Below are 18,903 nucleotides of genomic sequence, written 5' to 3'. Positions count from 1 at the left end.
TGATTGGTGTTTACCTTGTTAATGCCATCAGGAGCAGTTTTTCAGAGGATGCCACCACCAACTCCTGGATATTCTCTTGAGTGGTGGCAAAGTGATGTGTATGGTACCTATCCAATCTTCAAATGGAGTTTGGGGCAAACACGAATCATATCAATTGGAATCTGGCGTTTATAAAAAAAAAAAAAAAAAAAGAATGGCAAAGGAAGGCTACACCTTGTACAATGTACATGCCCAACGTGGTAGAAACAAGAAATAACCGTATGGAAAAAAAATAATAAAATGCTGCTTTGCTTTGCATGCATGATTCATATTAAAAGCTTGTGAACTCTTCACTTTTGAGATGAAGTATACAAATTGTATTCATATTGACACAATGAGCTAGATTATACTGCAGAGACATGCCATTTAATGACAGTGTATTTGAAAGGACCATCAATGGGAAGCGAATTTTGACAAATCATGTCATTATTTGTGTGTCTGTACTCCAAATCTATCTCTTTCTGCCTGCCTGTGCACATTTGAAATTTCAAGAAAAAAAAAATGAATTTGTGACTTAAGTATTTTATCATTCTCAGAATGGTTACAATTCAAAACCTTAGCTGTGTGTATGAAATATGGATGGTGCAGGAGAAGAGTTATGTGTGTTTATTCCATTATGTGCCACAAATTACATGGCTGCACACCCTCTAGAGTGAGCTAGTCTTTCTTCCAGAGGTGTAAAGCAATTATATCAGAATCATAATGACTCAACTGCAATTCATTGTTTGGTAACAATTAGCACTAAGGTTGCATATATTTCACAATTGTTTCAATTGAGATATCTTTTAAAAAAGTTGAATAGATAGGTCAGAATTAAAATCTTATCAGACACATTTGTTATGGGATACTTGCTTTGGCAGAAAAAAAAAAGAAGTTTCACACTCATCGCAGTATCAAGGGAGAAGAAAATAGTAAAGGGATGCAGCCTTTAGCCCAGACTAGAGAGAGTCAGGTGGTATTTGGCTGATTTCCCACAGCTTCATGCTCCACTCCCACTGTAGATCTCATCTCCTGAAAGATGACGTTTCTGGAGAATAGATCACTGAAACTCATTGAGGTCGTTATTTCCTACCAACCTTTTGCACACAAACATACACACACACCCACAGAATGAAAATGTGAAAGCCCCAGAGAGGGCAGTATACTCCAGTACATGTACTTGGAACAGACAAACTTTAGGGTGAGTTTATGCTCAGTTTTCAAAGCGAAGGCAGAATCAATGTTTTGAAACACTGCAACAATTCTAAACGCTGATCCAAAATGCCATTCGCAGGGGTACTGTTTCTGCTCATTTTTTAAAAATTATTATTATTATTTTTTTTTTTTAAATTCAAGAAAGAGCATTTGCAGCTGCTATGTTGCCCTTAGCAGGCAGGTCAAACTGGGGCGTGCACTTTCTCAGAAGTTCTGAATTGAGTGTGTGCATTGTTCACACTTCAAATGGCTATTTAAAGTGTTTAGCATGTCTACGGTAGTTTGATATCACAAACATACGTACATGTGTGCTTATGGCAATCATAGGAATTTTTATATAAGTGTTTATTTTGTCAACAATCATACATTTGAAAGCAGCATTTTGAAATGCTTTTTATAACAAGGTTTGATTGTTGGGAGGCAACCATGTTTTACACTAGTCATATTTCAAAATGCTGATTATGGCCTTGAAAAGTTGAGCATAAATGCACCCTTCGTGCATTCATGGAGCTATTAAAAGACATGTAGCTCCATGCTGCATTCTGCAAACAGTGAAATGATGGCTTCCGTTGAACAGTATACACTATAGATTTCTCACGCATGATAATTTGTGAATTGGGACATTAAGTTTCATGAGTGGTTACATGTGTAATCAGGAACAAGAAGGATGAAATAAAAAGTGAATATTATCTCTTTTCCAAAATGAAGTCAGTGACTTAGACATTTAAACTCATTTAGACTAATATCAGTCTAATCATGTTTTAGGATGCAGCAATTTTGTGAGTGGTACATTTTGTGAATATCAGTCAGCTCTACATATAGGCAAAAAGTAAAATCCCTAATTAATGAATTCATGATGTATGTAGTAATTCTTGTTTGACGATTTTAAATGGTGATCAATCCTTCCAATTTTTTTTTCTCATGCCTATATAGATTCTGTACAATTCCTTGTCATTTTCATGGGATGAGAAATAATATTTCTTTTGAATAGTTCCTGGTGAGCATCCTATGTATTTGATATCTTCAGTGGTCTACGACTACACATTATGCAATGTGCATACCAGCTTGACATGCTTCATTTTTGCACCAAGGTATCTTATAACACAGCTGCCCTGATTCAACCCAAGACTGATAAAATTATGAATTCCCTTTCTGCCTCTGTTTCTTTCTGTTTTCATCCTGACATCTCCATAAAGTGGCAGTAACTCAATCGGGTGAGAGAGTGCAGTTTGAGCTCCACAGTGGGCGGGTTAGGTTTAGCCGGTTGACGATGCGAATCGTTGATGCGTCTCCATGGAAACGTGCGTCAGCGGTGTAGGAAGTTTACGCAGTCGACGTCTCATGGGATGGTATTTGGTGAAAAGCGAGCAGTGGCGCAACTCGTCTCTCGGGAGGAGAAAATGAATCTTGACTTCCTGAAAGTAGTAAAATGGCCCCACTTTTGGAATTCTTACAAACTTATGCTGATTTGTGAAGGCAGACCTATGGTTTTAAAGTGCAGATTCACTCCTTGCCTGCCTTGATTTTGATACTGATAGATTCTGTAGATAAAATCAAAACAAACTTGAGAGATCAGTTGGTGGAAGGGTCAGTAGGTGTGTCTTCATCAGCCCGAAGTTCAAACTAGCGGGATATTTTGCGGTTTGGGAAAATAGCCTGATATTGCAAATGTGCGCCTTCATCAGCTCGAAACAGCCCACTTGGGGAAATAAGCCCGAAATTTCAAAAGTGGATTTCCCTGTGCAAATCTCCCGAATCACCGTATGTACAATACATAACAGATGGGTATGGACAAGTGTTTTGGTATAGTTTAGCAACATTCGAACTCGATCTGGATCATGTACACAATACATGTAATGAGCTTTCTATTTTCTGCCATTCTGTTGGCACATTAATGTGCAAATTGTATCAACATTGACAGTTTACAGGACACCGTATCCATCTGATAATTAGATGGCCTTTGCTGGGAAGCAAAATGAAGGGAATAGTTCGTAGCATCTATTGCTTGCACCAGCCAGTGCTACCTGGAATGTATGGTGAGATCGAGAAATTTTTGGGCTGATGGAGACACTCAAATTAGCGCGCTAGTTCACGAACTAGCACAAGATTTTTGGGGAAATTTTCCTGATCAAATAGCATGCTGTTTGCATCTTCACCACATAAATAGTGCGCTATTTTGACGTAGGGCCAGTTTCGTAACCAAAAAAAAAAAAAAAAAAAATAGCGCGCTATTTTGAAACTTTGGGCTGATGAAGACACGCCTATTAACAGGAAAAAAAAAAAAATCAGTAAAAATTTTTTAAAAGGATCACATGTTGCGGGGGGACTGTAAGTTTTACAGCTTTCCAAGAAACTGTATATGTAGTATTGCTCAGCACATGCAAATAACATACTGTAAAACATTTCGCGAATTTTGGCGCTCGCGAAATTTGCGAAATTAAAATGCACGCGAAAATTCCTCGTTTTACAGTACATGAGCGTATCTTGTGGTTGCCAAACATAGTCTCCTTCTCTCTAGCCTTTTGTCAAGGCCCTCTCGTTGTATGATGGCTCTAACGAGCGAGTGAAGCAAGCCCAGCCATTAGCAGTAGTTGGCATGGACAGGTCCAAGCTATAAATGCCTTTCAAAACAGCTTTGCATTGTCAACTCTACTGAAACGCTTTTTGCGTTTGCGATCTCACTTTTTGTGTGTGTTTCAGAAATGTGAATTTAACCACAAAATCAAGACAGCTTTCCGTTTATCTGCTGCCCAAAATTCCCTAAAACTTGCTTGGAAACCTTGATTCTGTGCCGGAAGTGAATTGATAAGTGTACCCTAAGATTCAAAATGAATTGTTATATTTGCTTTGATTTTGGGCCACAACATAATTATCATTTTTGGGCCACCAAAATTTTGAGATTTAAAGGTTTTAGTGACCTGAAGGGGCCACCAGAGAGCAAAAAAAAAAAAAAAAAAAAAAAAAAAAGGTTAGTTTGAGCCCTGCATTCTTTTCCCCATTTATAGCTATGATTCATTGATTGATTTCAAAACAGTATTTCTTATTTTTCCATTTGAAAACCAAAGCAAAGCCCAAAATCATCCATGTGACTGATGTGATTCAAAATACCATGAGCTGGTTGATGCATGGTATTGATATTTACTATGCGTAATAGATGATAGTGCAGGGAGAATTTTCTTTGATTGCCTTATGTCCCTTGGTTCTGTAGTGAGATATATATAAAACTGATTGATATGTATTGTTATGCATCAATATTTAATACTTATTATCCCAGAGTTTTATTTATATGCAGTGACATTTCAGATAATCTTTTTTTTTTTTTTTTTTGGTAAAATCTTGAATGAATATCAAATTGAGCTGTCGCTGGCTTTTGCAAGTGTAGGAAATATAAAAAAAAAAGAGCACCTGTTACTTTAGTATAGAGTATTGAATAAATTGGATACCTTTACTGTCTTCAGGGTTTGCTCATTTCCTATGAGCTTGTAGTACATAATATCTATTCTTAAGATGGTGTATGGATACAGAATACAGAAGTATTTTTTTTTTCGCTTGTCTTTTTTGGATGTCATAAATCTATGATGGAACTGCTAACAGATGGAATCATTTGATGGTTGATTGACGTTACTACTGCTTTTGCAACTGCAAAGAGAAGATATAACCAATACATAATTGAGCATAGGAAACTTTTAAGAACACGATTTCTGAGATATTCAGCTCAGTGACTCCAAAAGGCTTCATTGCTGAAGGACTTTCATGGTTAAACAGTGAAAAATCTAAGACTAGATGTGAATTGTGCAATATCTATTGAAGAGATTGTTTCAGAAAATATAGACTACAAAATGTACAGATCTTGTAAAAGCTAGTGTTAAGCAGAAATGATAGAAAATCATATTGATGAGTTTTCTCTTTAAGCGAAGTCAGTGCAGAAAAAGTATGAACCTGTTTTGATTTTTTTTCCCCATTGACATCTCATGTCTGCATATTTAACCAAGTAAAAGTTTCTTGTTTATACCTAAAATATACAATGTAAGGACTATGATTGAAGTATATGGACACAAGAATTTGCATTGTAGTTTAGCTCAGACTGATATGAAATGCAACCGACAGACATGGTAGTGTATTTTTATGTAATATTGTAATATATGGGTGTGGTGTTCACCGCTGATGTATTGTGATGATGCAGTGATCTGGCTGAATAGTGACTTTCACAATGATGGAAAGGTTAGAGGTAAGGTTTAGCATTTCTCGTGTCCTTGAAGCAGTTTTGAATCCATCATGATCTCCTCCGCTTTCCGTTTTCCTCATAGGTCAACAACCACTTGTAAGTGAGGTAGGGGAAAGGAAAGTGCCATGAATTGTTAAGAAAAGAGTCAGAATCTTATCCAAAAAAAAAGGAAGATTTTTTGCATCGAGTATGTTTCCCGCGTAGGTCAACAACCAGTTGTAAGTGAGGTAGGGAAATGGAAAGTGCCGTAAATTGTTGAGCAGAGTTGGAATCTTATTGAAAATTATGATTCTTGCATTAAGTATGTGTTCCTCGCAAGTCAACAACCAGATGTAGGTGAGGTAGGGGAAAGGAAAATGTCATTAGTTGTTGAGAAAGAGTTAGAATTCTTATTCAAAATAATGATTCTTACATCAAGCACATTTTCCTCGTAGGTCAACAACCAAATGTAGGCGACGTTGGGGAAAAGAAAATGCCATTAGTTGTTGAGAAAAAAATCAGACTCTTGTTCAAAATAATGATTCTTACATCAAGCACGTTTTCCTTGTAGGTCAACAACCAGATGTAGATGAGATAGGGAAAAAGAAAGTGCCATGAATTGTTGGGAAGTGTCAGAATCTTATTCACTTCTTTTATTGAGTTGTTTTTCTATCACAACTAACTGACCAAATGCCCTTCATCAATGTAAGTTCGCACTAATTATTCAGTGTTTAAGTAATAGCAGTGATAAAACCACACAATCATGGACCTGCATGAGTATTTAAAGTATACCAATTATTTTTATGCCTCCGCCACGAAGTGGTGCCGGAGGCATTATGTTTTCGGGTTGTCCGTCCGTCCGTACGTACGTCCGTATGTCCGTACGTCCGTACGTCCGTACGTCCGTCCGCTTTCGTTTACGCGATAACTTGAGTAATATTTACTGGAATTTTACCAAACTTGGTCCAAGTATGAAGTATGATGGGGCAATTATTTGATTAGATTTTGGGTGAAATCGGCTAAAGGTCAAAGGTCAAGGTCAAATCATGAAATTGTATCCGTTTACACGATAACTCAAGACTGGATGGAGCAAATTTCACCAAACTTTGTTGGAGGATGATGTATGATGGGACAATTACTTGATTAGTTTTTAAGTGAAATCGGACAGAGGTCAAAGATCAAGGTCAAATCCTAAAATTTATCTGTTTACGTGATAACTCAAAACTGGATGAAGTAGCATTCACCAAACTTGGTCCAAGGATGATGTATGATGGGACAATTAGTTGAGTAGATTTTAGTGACATTGGCAAGAGGTCAAAGGTCAAAAGGTCAAGGTCAAATGCTACAAATGTTGCAATTTCCCCCATATCTATGCAATGCCCAAAGGTATTTTCTTGAAACTTGGTGTGGACATGTACTACTGTGTAAAGATTCTCCAGAGAGAGTTTCATGTCATAAGGTCAAAGATCAAAAGGTCAAAGGTTAGGTGAAAATGTTGCAATATCACTTTTCTTGCAAATGGTTCAATGTATCTTCGTGGAATTTGGTACATATGAATGTACTGTCTGGCAGGGATTATCTAGGGAATTTAGGGGTCATGGGTCAATAGTCAGGGGTCAAAGGTCAAGGTCAACTCCTCAAAATTTTACTATTTCCCTCTAGTATATGCAATGCTTGTATTATTAGTTTCAAAACTTAATACATGCATTACCTAATGGAGATTCTCCGGGAAATTTCCAGCCAGAAGGTCAAAGGTTAAGGGTCAAAGGCCAGGTTTCAATGCCCCCCCCACCCCCCCCCAAAAAAAAAAAATCTATTTTGTACCATCATCACACTCTTTCTTCATACCTTGGAAATTACTCAATGCATAAACTTCCCCAAAATTCCCCAAATATGTGTACCTGCACTCTTAGAAAATTATAGCAAACCCAGTTCAAGACATTTCTGACAAACATGTCATTTCAATGTTTGGCAATTATGTGAAACTGTCATGGATCACACATTGTGAAGACATTGTACTATACGCCTATTGGGAGAATCATGCATTATGGCGGAGGCATCAGTCGCCATAGCGACATTTCTAGTTTTAATATCACTACTACTAAAAAGCACTGAAATCATGTGTGCTTTTTTTTTATTAAATCAAAAGGCTATTTACCAATTGCTTCCAATAAAAAAATCAGAATCTTATCATTTTCTGTTCAAGAGATTTTCTTTTTCTCACAAATGAGTATATAGTTTTTTTTTTTTTGTTGTTGCCTTTGATTATATTTCATGATTTTGCAGGTGTGGTTAGAAAGGCTTCTGCGTTCTATTGAAAACAAAAGCAACTGTTATTTTGTGCACTTGTTTTAAAGATACTGCTTTGATGATTCGGTAGATCAATTTCAGATACATGTATTATCAAACTTTTTCTGAGACTGAGCTGAATAGTGATTTTCAAATGTATGAAAAAAAAAAACCCTGCAATTCAGGGTTGTTAGAATCACAAAAAATATGAATTGTTAAAGTTTAGGGAGCAAGACAAATTTGCAAAGCTACAAGTATGTGTGTCATAGATGTTGAGCAGCTCTTCATTCCATTTGTACACGGAAAGTACCTTTTTAACAAAATTTCTTTTTTTTTTGCTTATCATGAGAAAATAAATTTCTACAGATCTGTTTTTGGTATATGATGGGAGTAATTATACATTTTTGCATGTCTTCTTCAGCCAATAAGTAAGAACTGTCTGTTCCAGAATATTTTAGAAAAAATTAAAATTCATGAAATCTTGTGTATACAAAATGAATGGAGAGCTGCCTAACACCTGCATCACAGAGGGTTGTCAATTTGTTGGTACTCTCTTAACTGTATTAGTTCATAACTGTGTGTGTGTGTGTCGGATCTTTTCCCCAATATTTTTCACTGATCTACTTCTGTGATTTTTCTGTTTTCATGCAAAGTGAAATATGATGGACTGCCCCCTTTAAAGAGGGTGAGAGTGTGAGAAAGATGATTTGATGAAGTAATCAGAGAGAGAAAGAAAAGAAGAAAGAGAGAGAAGAGAGAGAGGGAGGGAGTGAGGTGTTCATCAGGCAGATGCCTCTCACGCTCGTGTCCTTAAATATCCTGAGGACAGCTCACAGAGAGATGGGAGTTTCAGGTTTCACCACAGAGGTGATTTTATGAAGCAATTACAGAATGTGAAGGTGACAAGACAGAAGGAAAAAGATAGAAAGATAGAACGAGAGATAGATGGAGAAAGAGATGGAGAGGATGGGCGGGAACAGAGCGGGAATATGACAGACTGGTACGATGAGATGCATTAATGATCGTCGTCTGCCTATGAATCCAGATGATTAATGCAGATTGCTAATCGTGGTTGCAAAGTGCAATTACTGCCAACTTCCGAGGGCTCACCTCAAGTTATCTCCGTCAGCGAGCCCCATGGTTGGCTGGTCGACATCATCATTTCGTGACTAGCGAGGTGATAGATGTTTATGTGGTGAACCTCATTTGTCTTCATTGACACACCAAATTACCCCATGTGATGTTTCGCCATGAGGAGAATGTCTTTTTTCCTCATTTTTCTTTATCATGATTTATGCTTGTGTGAACTGTTCCAATGAAAGCCTGAAAAAGCTGCCAAGGTTTAATTTTCTGGTTTTGGTTCCATAACACAATTCTTTTTTTTTTTCTTTGGTGTAAGTTACTGTAAAACATGATATATTCGCGGCGTGAATTTTTCGCGAATTGGATCCGACGGTCGTTTTTGCGGCATGAAATTTTCACGAACTGCCACTGGCATTCATTGCATATACAATGTAGTGTAGACAAGAACTTTCGCGTGCATTTTAATTTGGGGAATCTTTGCGCTCGCGAAATTCGCGAAATTAAAATGCACGCGAACATTCCTTGTTTTACAGTGTACACCTGATAATACATAATTTTTTTCTCACTATCTTAAAGGGGATGGCTAGTAACTGATCAGTGGGAATCAGTGGGAATGCTGGAGGATGATTGTTCCAATCCTTGTGGGATTCATTTAAGAGTACATTATATATCTATTGCTGTGTGAAAGTTATTTGCTTCAGAATGGTCTCATATTCAAGTAATGTGCAGTTTAATGTTTCCAGGTTAGCGTACCTGGTCAGTGAAGGGGCATTAATCTGCACATTACTTGAATATGAGACCGTTCTGAAACAAATAATTTTCACACAACAGTAGATATATAATGTACTCATAAATGAATCCCACAGGGATTGGAACAATCATCCGTCAGCATTCCCACTGATTCCCACTGATCGGTTACTAGCCATCCCCTTTAAGAAATCCACCTACAATGTAAAGTATTGAAAAGATGATTATGAGATAAACAGTGCAGAGAAAGTGGGTTTTGAATTCGAGGTAAAATCAAGTGTGTAGGTAGGCATTTTGACACATTTTAGATCAATTCCAATACCAAAACAATTATCCATCATTTATAGCGACCTAAAGGCCCGAATTCAAGAAGATGGTACAATTGAAACCATGGTTTAAACCATGGACAGATTGTATGAAGCGCCAAGTGTCGCATGGCCAATTTTGTTACGAAATCAGTCATTTCGTCGATGAAATAACTGATTTCGTTATGAAATAGGCCATGCAACACTTGGCGCTCCATACAAATTGTTCTTGGTTTAAACCATGGTTTCAGTTGTTGCACCTTCATGAATTTGGGCCCGAGTGTCTAAATTTTGAATTGCCCAAGTTGATATCTAAATTCATTGGAGGTGGTAGATTTGTATAATTTCAAACACTTGGATTTGGATTTTCGAACAAATGTCCATTTAAAAAAAATATTTTCAGCCGATTTTTCTGAGATAGAAGATGATTATGATCTGAACAAAGACAACAACAAGAAGTAAGGTTGATTTATCAATACTGCGCTCCAAAAATTATTCATCAATCCAGTAGTTACGGAATGTGATGTGCTTCTCTTTAGCAGTCACGGCGATGCTGCCCATGTGTTGGATGAGTTATGTGTGGTCATACATAATGCATCAGCCATGTTTCGTGGACTGATAACGGCGGAAGAGACCTTGCCGAAGCTGATTGCCCAGCAAGATTGGTGTTAATAGGAGCTTCACTGATGGCAAAAAAGGGTCAGGTTTTTTTTTTTTTTTTTTATGTTATATATTAGGTTGAGATGGATAGTCTCCTGGCCTAGAATACCGGTATCTGCCTCCGGAGATTTCATATATCAAGATTCGTTTCAGTGTTGAAATCATTGTACGAAGCATGCAGGTAAATAACTGCATATTATGTACAAGATTATTTAGAATATACCACATTCCTTTGTGTAGTCTGTATAGAATATAGAAAGGATGTCATACTTTTGTCAGCATTTGATACACACACACACACACACACACACACACACACACACACACACACACACACACACACACACACATTTATATGTGTATGTGGTATTCATACTTCATATCCAATTTTTGGTGTATTCATTTTTCACCTTAAGGGAATTCATGGAAGTTTGATTTTGAATTCTATTTCTTTCTTGCATCTGCCGTGAGCTCCTGCGTGGCCGGCAATACTATCTCCTTTCCCTCTGGGGAAAAAGTCTGCGTGACCTGTCGTTGCTGCGATCCGTCCCGGATCAATCTTTGTCGGGAATAAACTCGTAGCTAGTTGTCAGACTGTGTGGACTCGGCTGACATTTTAATTAAGTCCCCACCTCTCCAATGTATGTAACCCATCCCCTTCGAGTTCCCAACATTTGATGGAGGGCTTGATATTCCACCCCCCCCCCATACAACTTGTACCCCTACACTCCACTAGACCCCTAGGTACCAGTACTTATTTTGCCTGTTGACCTCAGTGAAATTCAGACCTTTTTTGAGATGTTAATTTTGCAATGGTGTGCACTGAAGTACACACTATGCAGATCAGCTCGATTTGTTTTGGTGAAAGTAAACAAGCTTAATCAAAAGCCTGGCATGAAGTCTAAAGATTGTGTTGTAATGAGGACAAGAGTACCGTAACACCAGGAATGTTTGCATGCGTTTTAATTTCGCAAATTTCATGAGAGCCAAGATTCGCAAAATTAAAATGTGTGCAAAAATGCATATGCCTATACTATTGAATGCCATTGGTAATTTGTGAAAACTTCTTCCTGTGAAAAAGGCCATCGGCTCCAATTACCGTGAAAATTTCATGCCTCGAAAATACCTTGCTTTATGGTGTACACTTCTTTAAAATATAATGAAGACGGTTTGATTTTGCTACAACACGCATCCCATAGACACCTGCCTGAGTATACTCGGGACTCATCCTCAATTGGTTAAGAGACAATGTCTTGATAACTGTCAAATTGGGTTTCAAAGTAAAATAGTTCACTAAAATTTAAACTTGCTCAAACAACCAGCACGTTTAGGACTTGAAATTATTATGATGTGCATTCCCTTGTTGAGGATATGCTTTATATCACATTTGAGTTTCTTGTTCCAAATGAATTGGATTGATATGTTCTGCCAACAGCAGATATTGCTGAATCCGGTTTTATTCTGGCACACCAAAATGGTTTGCAAATAAGTTGTCTTTTTTTCCCCTGATCACCTTTTGTTGTTGTAAATGGTTGAATATGAAGTCATTATTTTAACTGCCTGCAATATTTGTGTTGCCTGATTAGGATCCTCATGCTGCATAACTCTGATGGCAGGACCTAAGGTTGAATGCCACGTTCATATAAGATTAAGAAGATTCTTTTATTGCAATCAAGTTTATAGTTGCCTTTCTTCATGTCAGGAAATACATTTCATTTTTCATTATTGACATTTTTCTTTCATTGTGAGAGAGGTGTATAGACTCGGAAGCTGTGTGGAATCTGTTTGTGCAGACTACATGTACACAGTTGCTCTGCAACTTTATTGTATGAGACACAGTGTTTGAACCATAAACAAATATGAGATACAGTATTTGGACCATGAGCAGATATAATTTTTCATACCAAAGAGAATCTAATCACCAGGAATGCACCGGTAATACCATGAATACGCTATCAATTAATCAGCCTCATCCAATCTTCTCATTAGCGAATTATGTTTTGAGTAGGGAGTATAGGAGTGGAAGGTGATGTGAAAGGTACGTGCATCCTGGAATGTGATGGACTGTGCCGGGGAAATGCTCCGCCACAAAGATGAGACCACTTTCTGTTCATTTACATATTGCTTAAAGCGACCATAGATCACTGTCTGGTGGCGCATTACATTGTACTATTCTTTTGTGTCTGTTCAGAGCTTTAGGCATAATGCTGGCTCACTAAAATATCTTTCCCCTCCAGATTCATGTCAAAAAAAAAAAGAATATGGAAGAGTCAGTGCAAAATATGTCTTTGCAAAGTACAAGGAAGCTCCAGACACATTTAACATACAGTTTTACAAATTAGCTCACCTCTGTATTCAGTATGTACAAAATATACATGATATTTTTGTTGCAGTAGATGAATTTCAGTTAAATTATTGTGTACATACTGCAATATCATGGATGACAGTACATCTGTATACTGTAAAATGAGGAATGTTCGCGTGCATTTTATTTTTGCGAGAGCCAAGATTTGCAAAATTAAAATGCATGTGAAAGTTCTTTTATATATGCATGGAATGTTAGAGACAACTCACGAAAATTTCATGCTGCGAAAATATCATGTTTTACAGTAGTTTGTAGATATACATTTTGATATACCCCTAAATATATGCATGTTCTTACTTTCGAGCTACATGTGTACTTCAGGAGAAAGCATCATTTGGGAAAGTATCCATACCATGAAATATACCCTGTGTTTATAGTGTGATACATATGTTTCAAATATTTTGTTCTCTTTTTTGTTCTCATTTTCTTTGTCTCACTTCAGTACCAGGACTCTGTATGTAGCCAGCTGTACGAGTTCTATCGATCTGGACACCTTGAACTTAAGAGGTTCTGCATCCAATTTGTTCCTCTCCTCATTTGGCAATACCTCCGCTCCATCGCCATGCAAGAGGTAAACGTACATTGTTAAAGGGATCGTATAGTTTTGGTTGAGTCTTAACTCCAGGTTTTTATCATTTTTTGGTGAGATAGTGAGAAACCTCTTATGAAATATGAAAGAGCATGTAATTCCATGAGGATTTCAATGTTTATTTGATGAAAATTGCTTTTGAAATGGCTGAGATATCGCAAACAGAGTGATCCTAATAAAGTGTGGGACCCACGTTTTATTAGGATCATTTTGTTTTACAATGTTTTTTGATGTTTCAGCTATTCCAAACCCGATTTTCATCAAATAAACTTTGAATTCCTCTTAAAATGGTATGCTCTGTACTAATTCATAAGTGTTTTCTTGGTATCTCAAGAAAAAAAAGTTAAAGCCCAATTTTCATCTCCACCAATACTGTACTATCCCTTTAACCCAAACCAGCTCTTACAAGTATCCCCTATCCTCTTTTTTTTTCTTTTTTCCTGCTTCCCATCCCAGCTCCTTGCCCTCTCTGCTCTCCTTTTCATGGCTCTCCCTTCTTTCTCCCCAGGGCTTTACCTTCTCCTGTTGTCTTCCCCGTGACCCGTTCCCCCTTCCACCTCCTTCCCTCCCCACCTCATCCCCCATTCTACTTTCCTTTATACCCCCCTTCCCTTTCTCCCTTTTCTATTCCCTCTTCCAGTTTCTCGAACTTCTGCTTTCCTCATCTTTTCCTCCCTTCTTTTCTCCTCTTTTCTAGCTCCCTGTCCTCCTTATTCCTCTTCCACTTACTCCTCCATCTCCCCCTTTTCTTTCCCTTCTCTTCATTCTTTCCTCACCCCTTCATCTTTCCCTCTTCTTCCCCTTCCCCCTTCCTCTTCCGCTCAGACCATTTCCTTCTCCTTTCCTTTTTACCTTCCCCCTTCTTTTTTCTTGAATCTTTTTGCCCTTCCCTCTCTCCTCTGCTTCCTCTCTCTTTTCCTCCCCATACTCTTTCCATCCCCCTTCCATCCATTCTTCCTTCTCCCCTTCATCCTCCATTCCCTTTTTTCCTCTCCCATCCCTTCTCCAATTTTCCTCCCCTCCTCCCCTCCACCTTCTTCTCCCCTTCCCTCTCATTGTGAAAGTCAGAAATGTTCGCGTGCATTTTAAAGTGATTGTACAGTTATGGTTGAGACATAATTTCAGGTTTCTAACATTTTTTGGTGAGATAATGAGAAACCTCTTATAATATGTGAAAGAGCATGTAATTCTATGAGGAATTCAACGTTTATTTGATGAAAATTGGTTTTGAAATGGCTGAGATATCAAAAAAGAGCGATTCTAATAAAGTGTGGGACCCACACTTTATTACGATCGCTTTATTTTACTTTGTTTTTTATGTTTCAGTCATTCCAAACCCGATTTTCGTCAAATAAACTTTGAATTCCTCTTAAAATGGTATGTTCTGTACTATATCATAAGTGTTTTCTTGGTATCTCGCAAAAAGTTAAATACTCAATTCTCATCTCCACCAAAACTGTACTATCCCTTTAATTTCACAAATTTAGTGAGAGCCAAGATTTGTGAAATTAAAATGCATACCAATACATGTGAAAGGTCTTGTCTACACTATGATACATTGGATGCCAGGTGTGATTTGCGAAAATTTCATGCTGCAAACGAGGCCGTCGGCTCCAATTCGCGAAAATTTCATGCCACATATTATTTTGATTTGATTTGCATTCTATGTATTAGCAGACATGCAAGTTTAGATGATTGTGATAGTAATGTCGATATCACAAGACTAATCTCACATCCATCGAAGGAAGTAGGGCAGGAAACCAAAAGAAGGTAGAAAAAACCCCAAACAGATCATGTTTCTTTCTGAATATACATGGTATGAAATTGGACACAGTCAAATTGCCCTACAGTTACTAGTATTCGCTCAAGATCGGCTCTCTCTGATGATGCTGTTGGACTACGGGGGGAGCAAAGTGTGAAAATTTAGATTTGGATCTTGCAATAAATTTCTGGTTGGAAATGAAAATGGTGGCGTGACATTACCACAGTGGATACACCTTAAATGACAGTATCATTATTTTCCTCCCATTTATCGACATCCAATGTTCACCTAGAATTGAAGGTTCTGCATTCCCAATGTTGAATCATTGCAGCATGCTGATGACTGTACAGATGAAAAATTATAAAATGGTGTGTGTATGGTGTATAGCAATTTACTGCTGCACCATACACACAGATGCATGTAAAAAGACACGCATTTATGAGATGCATCATATTGTATACACTCTCTAATACCAGATTTACACTCTAGATTGCAATGTAGATCTGTTGAAGGATTGTGACGTAGGGAACGGCAGAAGCGTTTTGACCGACAAAGGTCACACGACAAGACAGAAACTGACCAAACAAAGAAGAAAAAGATGAAGAAAGGATTTCATGTATATCGACAGAAATTTTCGTGCTGTCTCCTTCAGGCAGAAACACTCACACGCTCTTGCAAAATCTCACCCAACAGTCGTGTCTTGCAGAGAATCTTAATCTAGCTTTTTCACTCACTTATCAGCATTCCCAGGTGCAAGAATGTGTGTGAATTATTAAATAAGCCTGTCCTTTGTGTACGGCTCAAACTGACACGCTCTCTCGCTGACTGCCTCATTTCTCAAGCAAAAAGGCCGAAATTTTTCCGTTCATCACATTAAAACATGAACATTTCTTTTATATGCAGTAAAGCTACGATTGTATGTTAGTCTCCTGAAATACACTGAAGCTGAATTATGCTCTACAAATTGTTTATTTTACCATGATTTACAAAAGCTCAAGATCTCTCTTATTCAATTCTTAAGTATCCCATTAGATAATATATTGTCAGCTCAGAATCAGAAGGGCGCTATCGTATTCTAAGCTTTTGGGCTTAGATAAAAGCACAACAGTCCATTTTCATGAAATAAAAAGCTTATTCAGTCAAAAGTAGGTAAATTTGTAAGTATTGCTCCAAATATAGGGTAAAATAATGCCCTTGTGGTTTTAATTTCTTACATTTTACTGAAAATGAAAATAATCTAAAATTGACACCATAAGGAAGAGGAGATCAAGATCTACAACATGGTACCAGTAGTTAACTCAATATCACCCAAAATTGTCATAAAGCCCTTCTGGCTCTCAGCTGACAATATATCCCATTGCTGGATACAATCAAGTTGTATGACACTGCAAAATAAAATCATCAAAGCAATTGGAATTTGAAGTCAGTGTGTTCTGTGATTTTTAGGTTTAATCAAACATCTTGACAGCTAAATAAGGGGTTACTGGAAGTGGAGCTGTAGCAGCTGTTGCACCCTATTCTAGTCAACTTTCACCATTTTGGCAGTCATTTCTGCTACCATTACACCCTATACCATCCTTCCATCTGCTCCTGCAATTCTCATAGATTACCATGACATTTGACCTATGCATATTATAGCAAACTGGACTGAGGAGAGGTTTGATTCTCTTTCTAATACTGATGTGAAACTCCTCTGACCATAAGGTTGTTCCTACAATTTGTACATGTAAGTCCTAGCGGTTTTCTGATTAAAAAAAAAGAAAATCTGCAATGCTCAATAGGCCCAACCTGCACCCATGTATTTTGTATTTGACGTAATTGATGTTTTTCAAGAAAATACCCAACCACTGTTGCACCTGTAACACACTTCCATCCATTACCTTACTCAGTGTAAAGTTACCATGACGTTACCCTGCACCTGATCTAAAACTAGACCACAAGTGTACACTTTGATCTCCTCTTCTCCAGAGATTTCCCAGTTTTCTGAGACAGTGTGTGTAGGTTGTTTTCCCAGCTTTCATCTGTATCCAACTGAAAAACCCTATCAGCAACGGAAACATACAATTCACAATGAACCTACATATACTGTATGAGCTGAAATTTTCGCGTACAGATATTTTCGCGAATTGCTACTTGGAGGACATTTTCGCGTGTTTTTAATTTCGCGGTTGCGAGGGTCTAACTGTACTTAGTTATTTGCGCGTTGTTATTTTCGCGTGTTGTTATTTTCGCAGTTCAAAGGCGATTCGCGAAATTCGCGAAAATAAAACCACCGCGAAAATTTCAGCTCGTACAGTACATGTATCAAATACCATCCTGCAATTTTGTTTAAATGAGTTTGATGAATTTGGAGCAATTTTTGCTCTCAATGAACTGAATCTATTGTGGTTCTTTCAAAGATACATGTGTAATTAGAAAAAAAGTATGATTATTATTAATGAATAAGTGATAAGTAATGATTGTAATATTACCTTGATGAAGCAGCTGAAGGAAGAATCAATTTGCTGCATAGAAGAAATGCTTTTATCATTTAATTTTGACTCAAATCAACATGTAATCAACAGTCAAAGCTGACTAGTATGAGGACATTTAATTAAATCCAGTCTCCTTTCCCTTGTGCATCACAGAACATTGGTCGTGTGGAGAGTCTGTTGCTGGGAATCTACAACCTGGTAAGTCACCACGAGTGCCATCTGAAGAGCTTTGTCTGCTTTCGTATCATCGTGAAATCATTTTTTTTTTTTTTTTTTTGAAATGGGAAACATCAGTCAATATTTGTGTTCACACTGTGTCTTATCATCCATGATGACAGATTCATACATTAATTATCATCAAATTGCCTTACAATCAAATGGCTCAGGTTCGATTTCCATTGAGTCTAGCTGATCCATGTGCGTGTGTGATCATGCTGTCCCCTCTAGTAAGAGGCAAAACGCTCTGTCCCTCAGATAGGACGTTAAATGAAGGACTCGTGTGTAAGTTAGTCACGTCTCATACACGTGAAAGAACCCACTTTAATTCATTCACAGCAAAGAGCACGATGCTAACCAGGTGAAGTGGTCGACCCCATTTATCCACACCAGAATGCGGGTGAATGGTGTCAGTGGCTTTTGGTTTGATCCAGTTGACTGGCAATAGTCGGCAAATGGTATCAACAAGGCACATTGTGCCATATGAAGAAGAAGAATATCAGTATGGGGAAACTTGCTTGGACTGTAACCCTTTCATTACTATTTCAACCAGTTCATGTGCCATTTCATTTACAATTTTCTGTCATGTTCTTGGGAGGGTTAAAGGACCTACATGTATGCAATGCAAAATTATGCATACATGTTGATTTGTCTTGATTAATAATACTGCAAATGTCACTTCTGTAACCAAAAGAATATCTAACTACATGGCATATTTTTCATTATATTTTTTTTCTATTTTTCTTCAGATTATATGGATATGCGCATCAAAACTTTCCAAACCAAGATTCTGTCAATCACTGCTAATATACTAATACGAGTAAACTAAAGGCATGGGAATGCACCTTCCCCTAGACTGAGCATGACTAGCATGTTTCCATGCAATTTCTTTTGTTAATCACAATGGTAACATGCAAGTTCCTGTCCCATCTTGGTTTGGAAGGTTTTTGTTGGCATATCCAAGGAATCTGGTGAG

General features: G+C 37.6%; 1 protein-coding gene across 1 annotated transcript in view; it reads left to right on the top strand.

Moving 5' to 3' along the window:
* Window positions 1-18,903, top strand: part of LOC140245421 (hyccin-like) — a 78,540-nt gene that overhangs the window by 22,749 nt on the left and 36,888 nt on the right. The window contains exons 4-5 of the mRNA XM_072324998.1: window positions 13,329-13,457; window positions 17,865-17,909. Of these exons, the coding sequence (XP_072181099.1) occupies window positions 13,329-13,457; window positions 17,865-17,909 (174 nt within the window). The remainder of the gene's footprint in view (window positions 1-13,328; window positions 13,458-17,864; window positions 17,910-18,903) is intronic.

This window comes from Diadema setosum, chromosome 22 (genome assembly GCF_964275005.1).
Source record: "Diadema setosum chromosome 22, eeDiaSeto1, whole genome shotgun sequence".
NCBI classification, from domain to species: domain Eukaryota; kingdom Metazoa; phylum Echinodermata; class Echinoidea; order Diadematoida; family Diadematidae; genus Diadema; species Diadema setosum.
The sequence above is the reverse complement of the archived record's forward strand: the minus strand, read 5'-3'. Positions and strand labels throughout refer to the sequence as shown.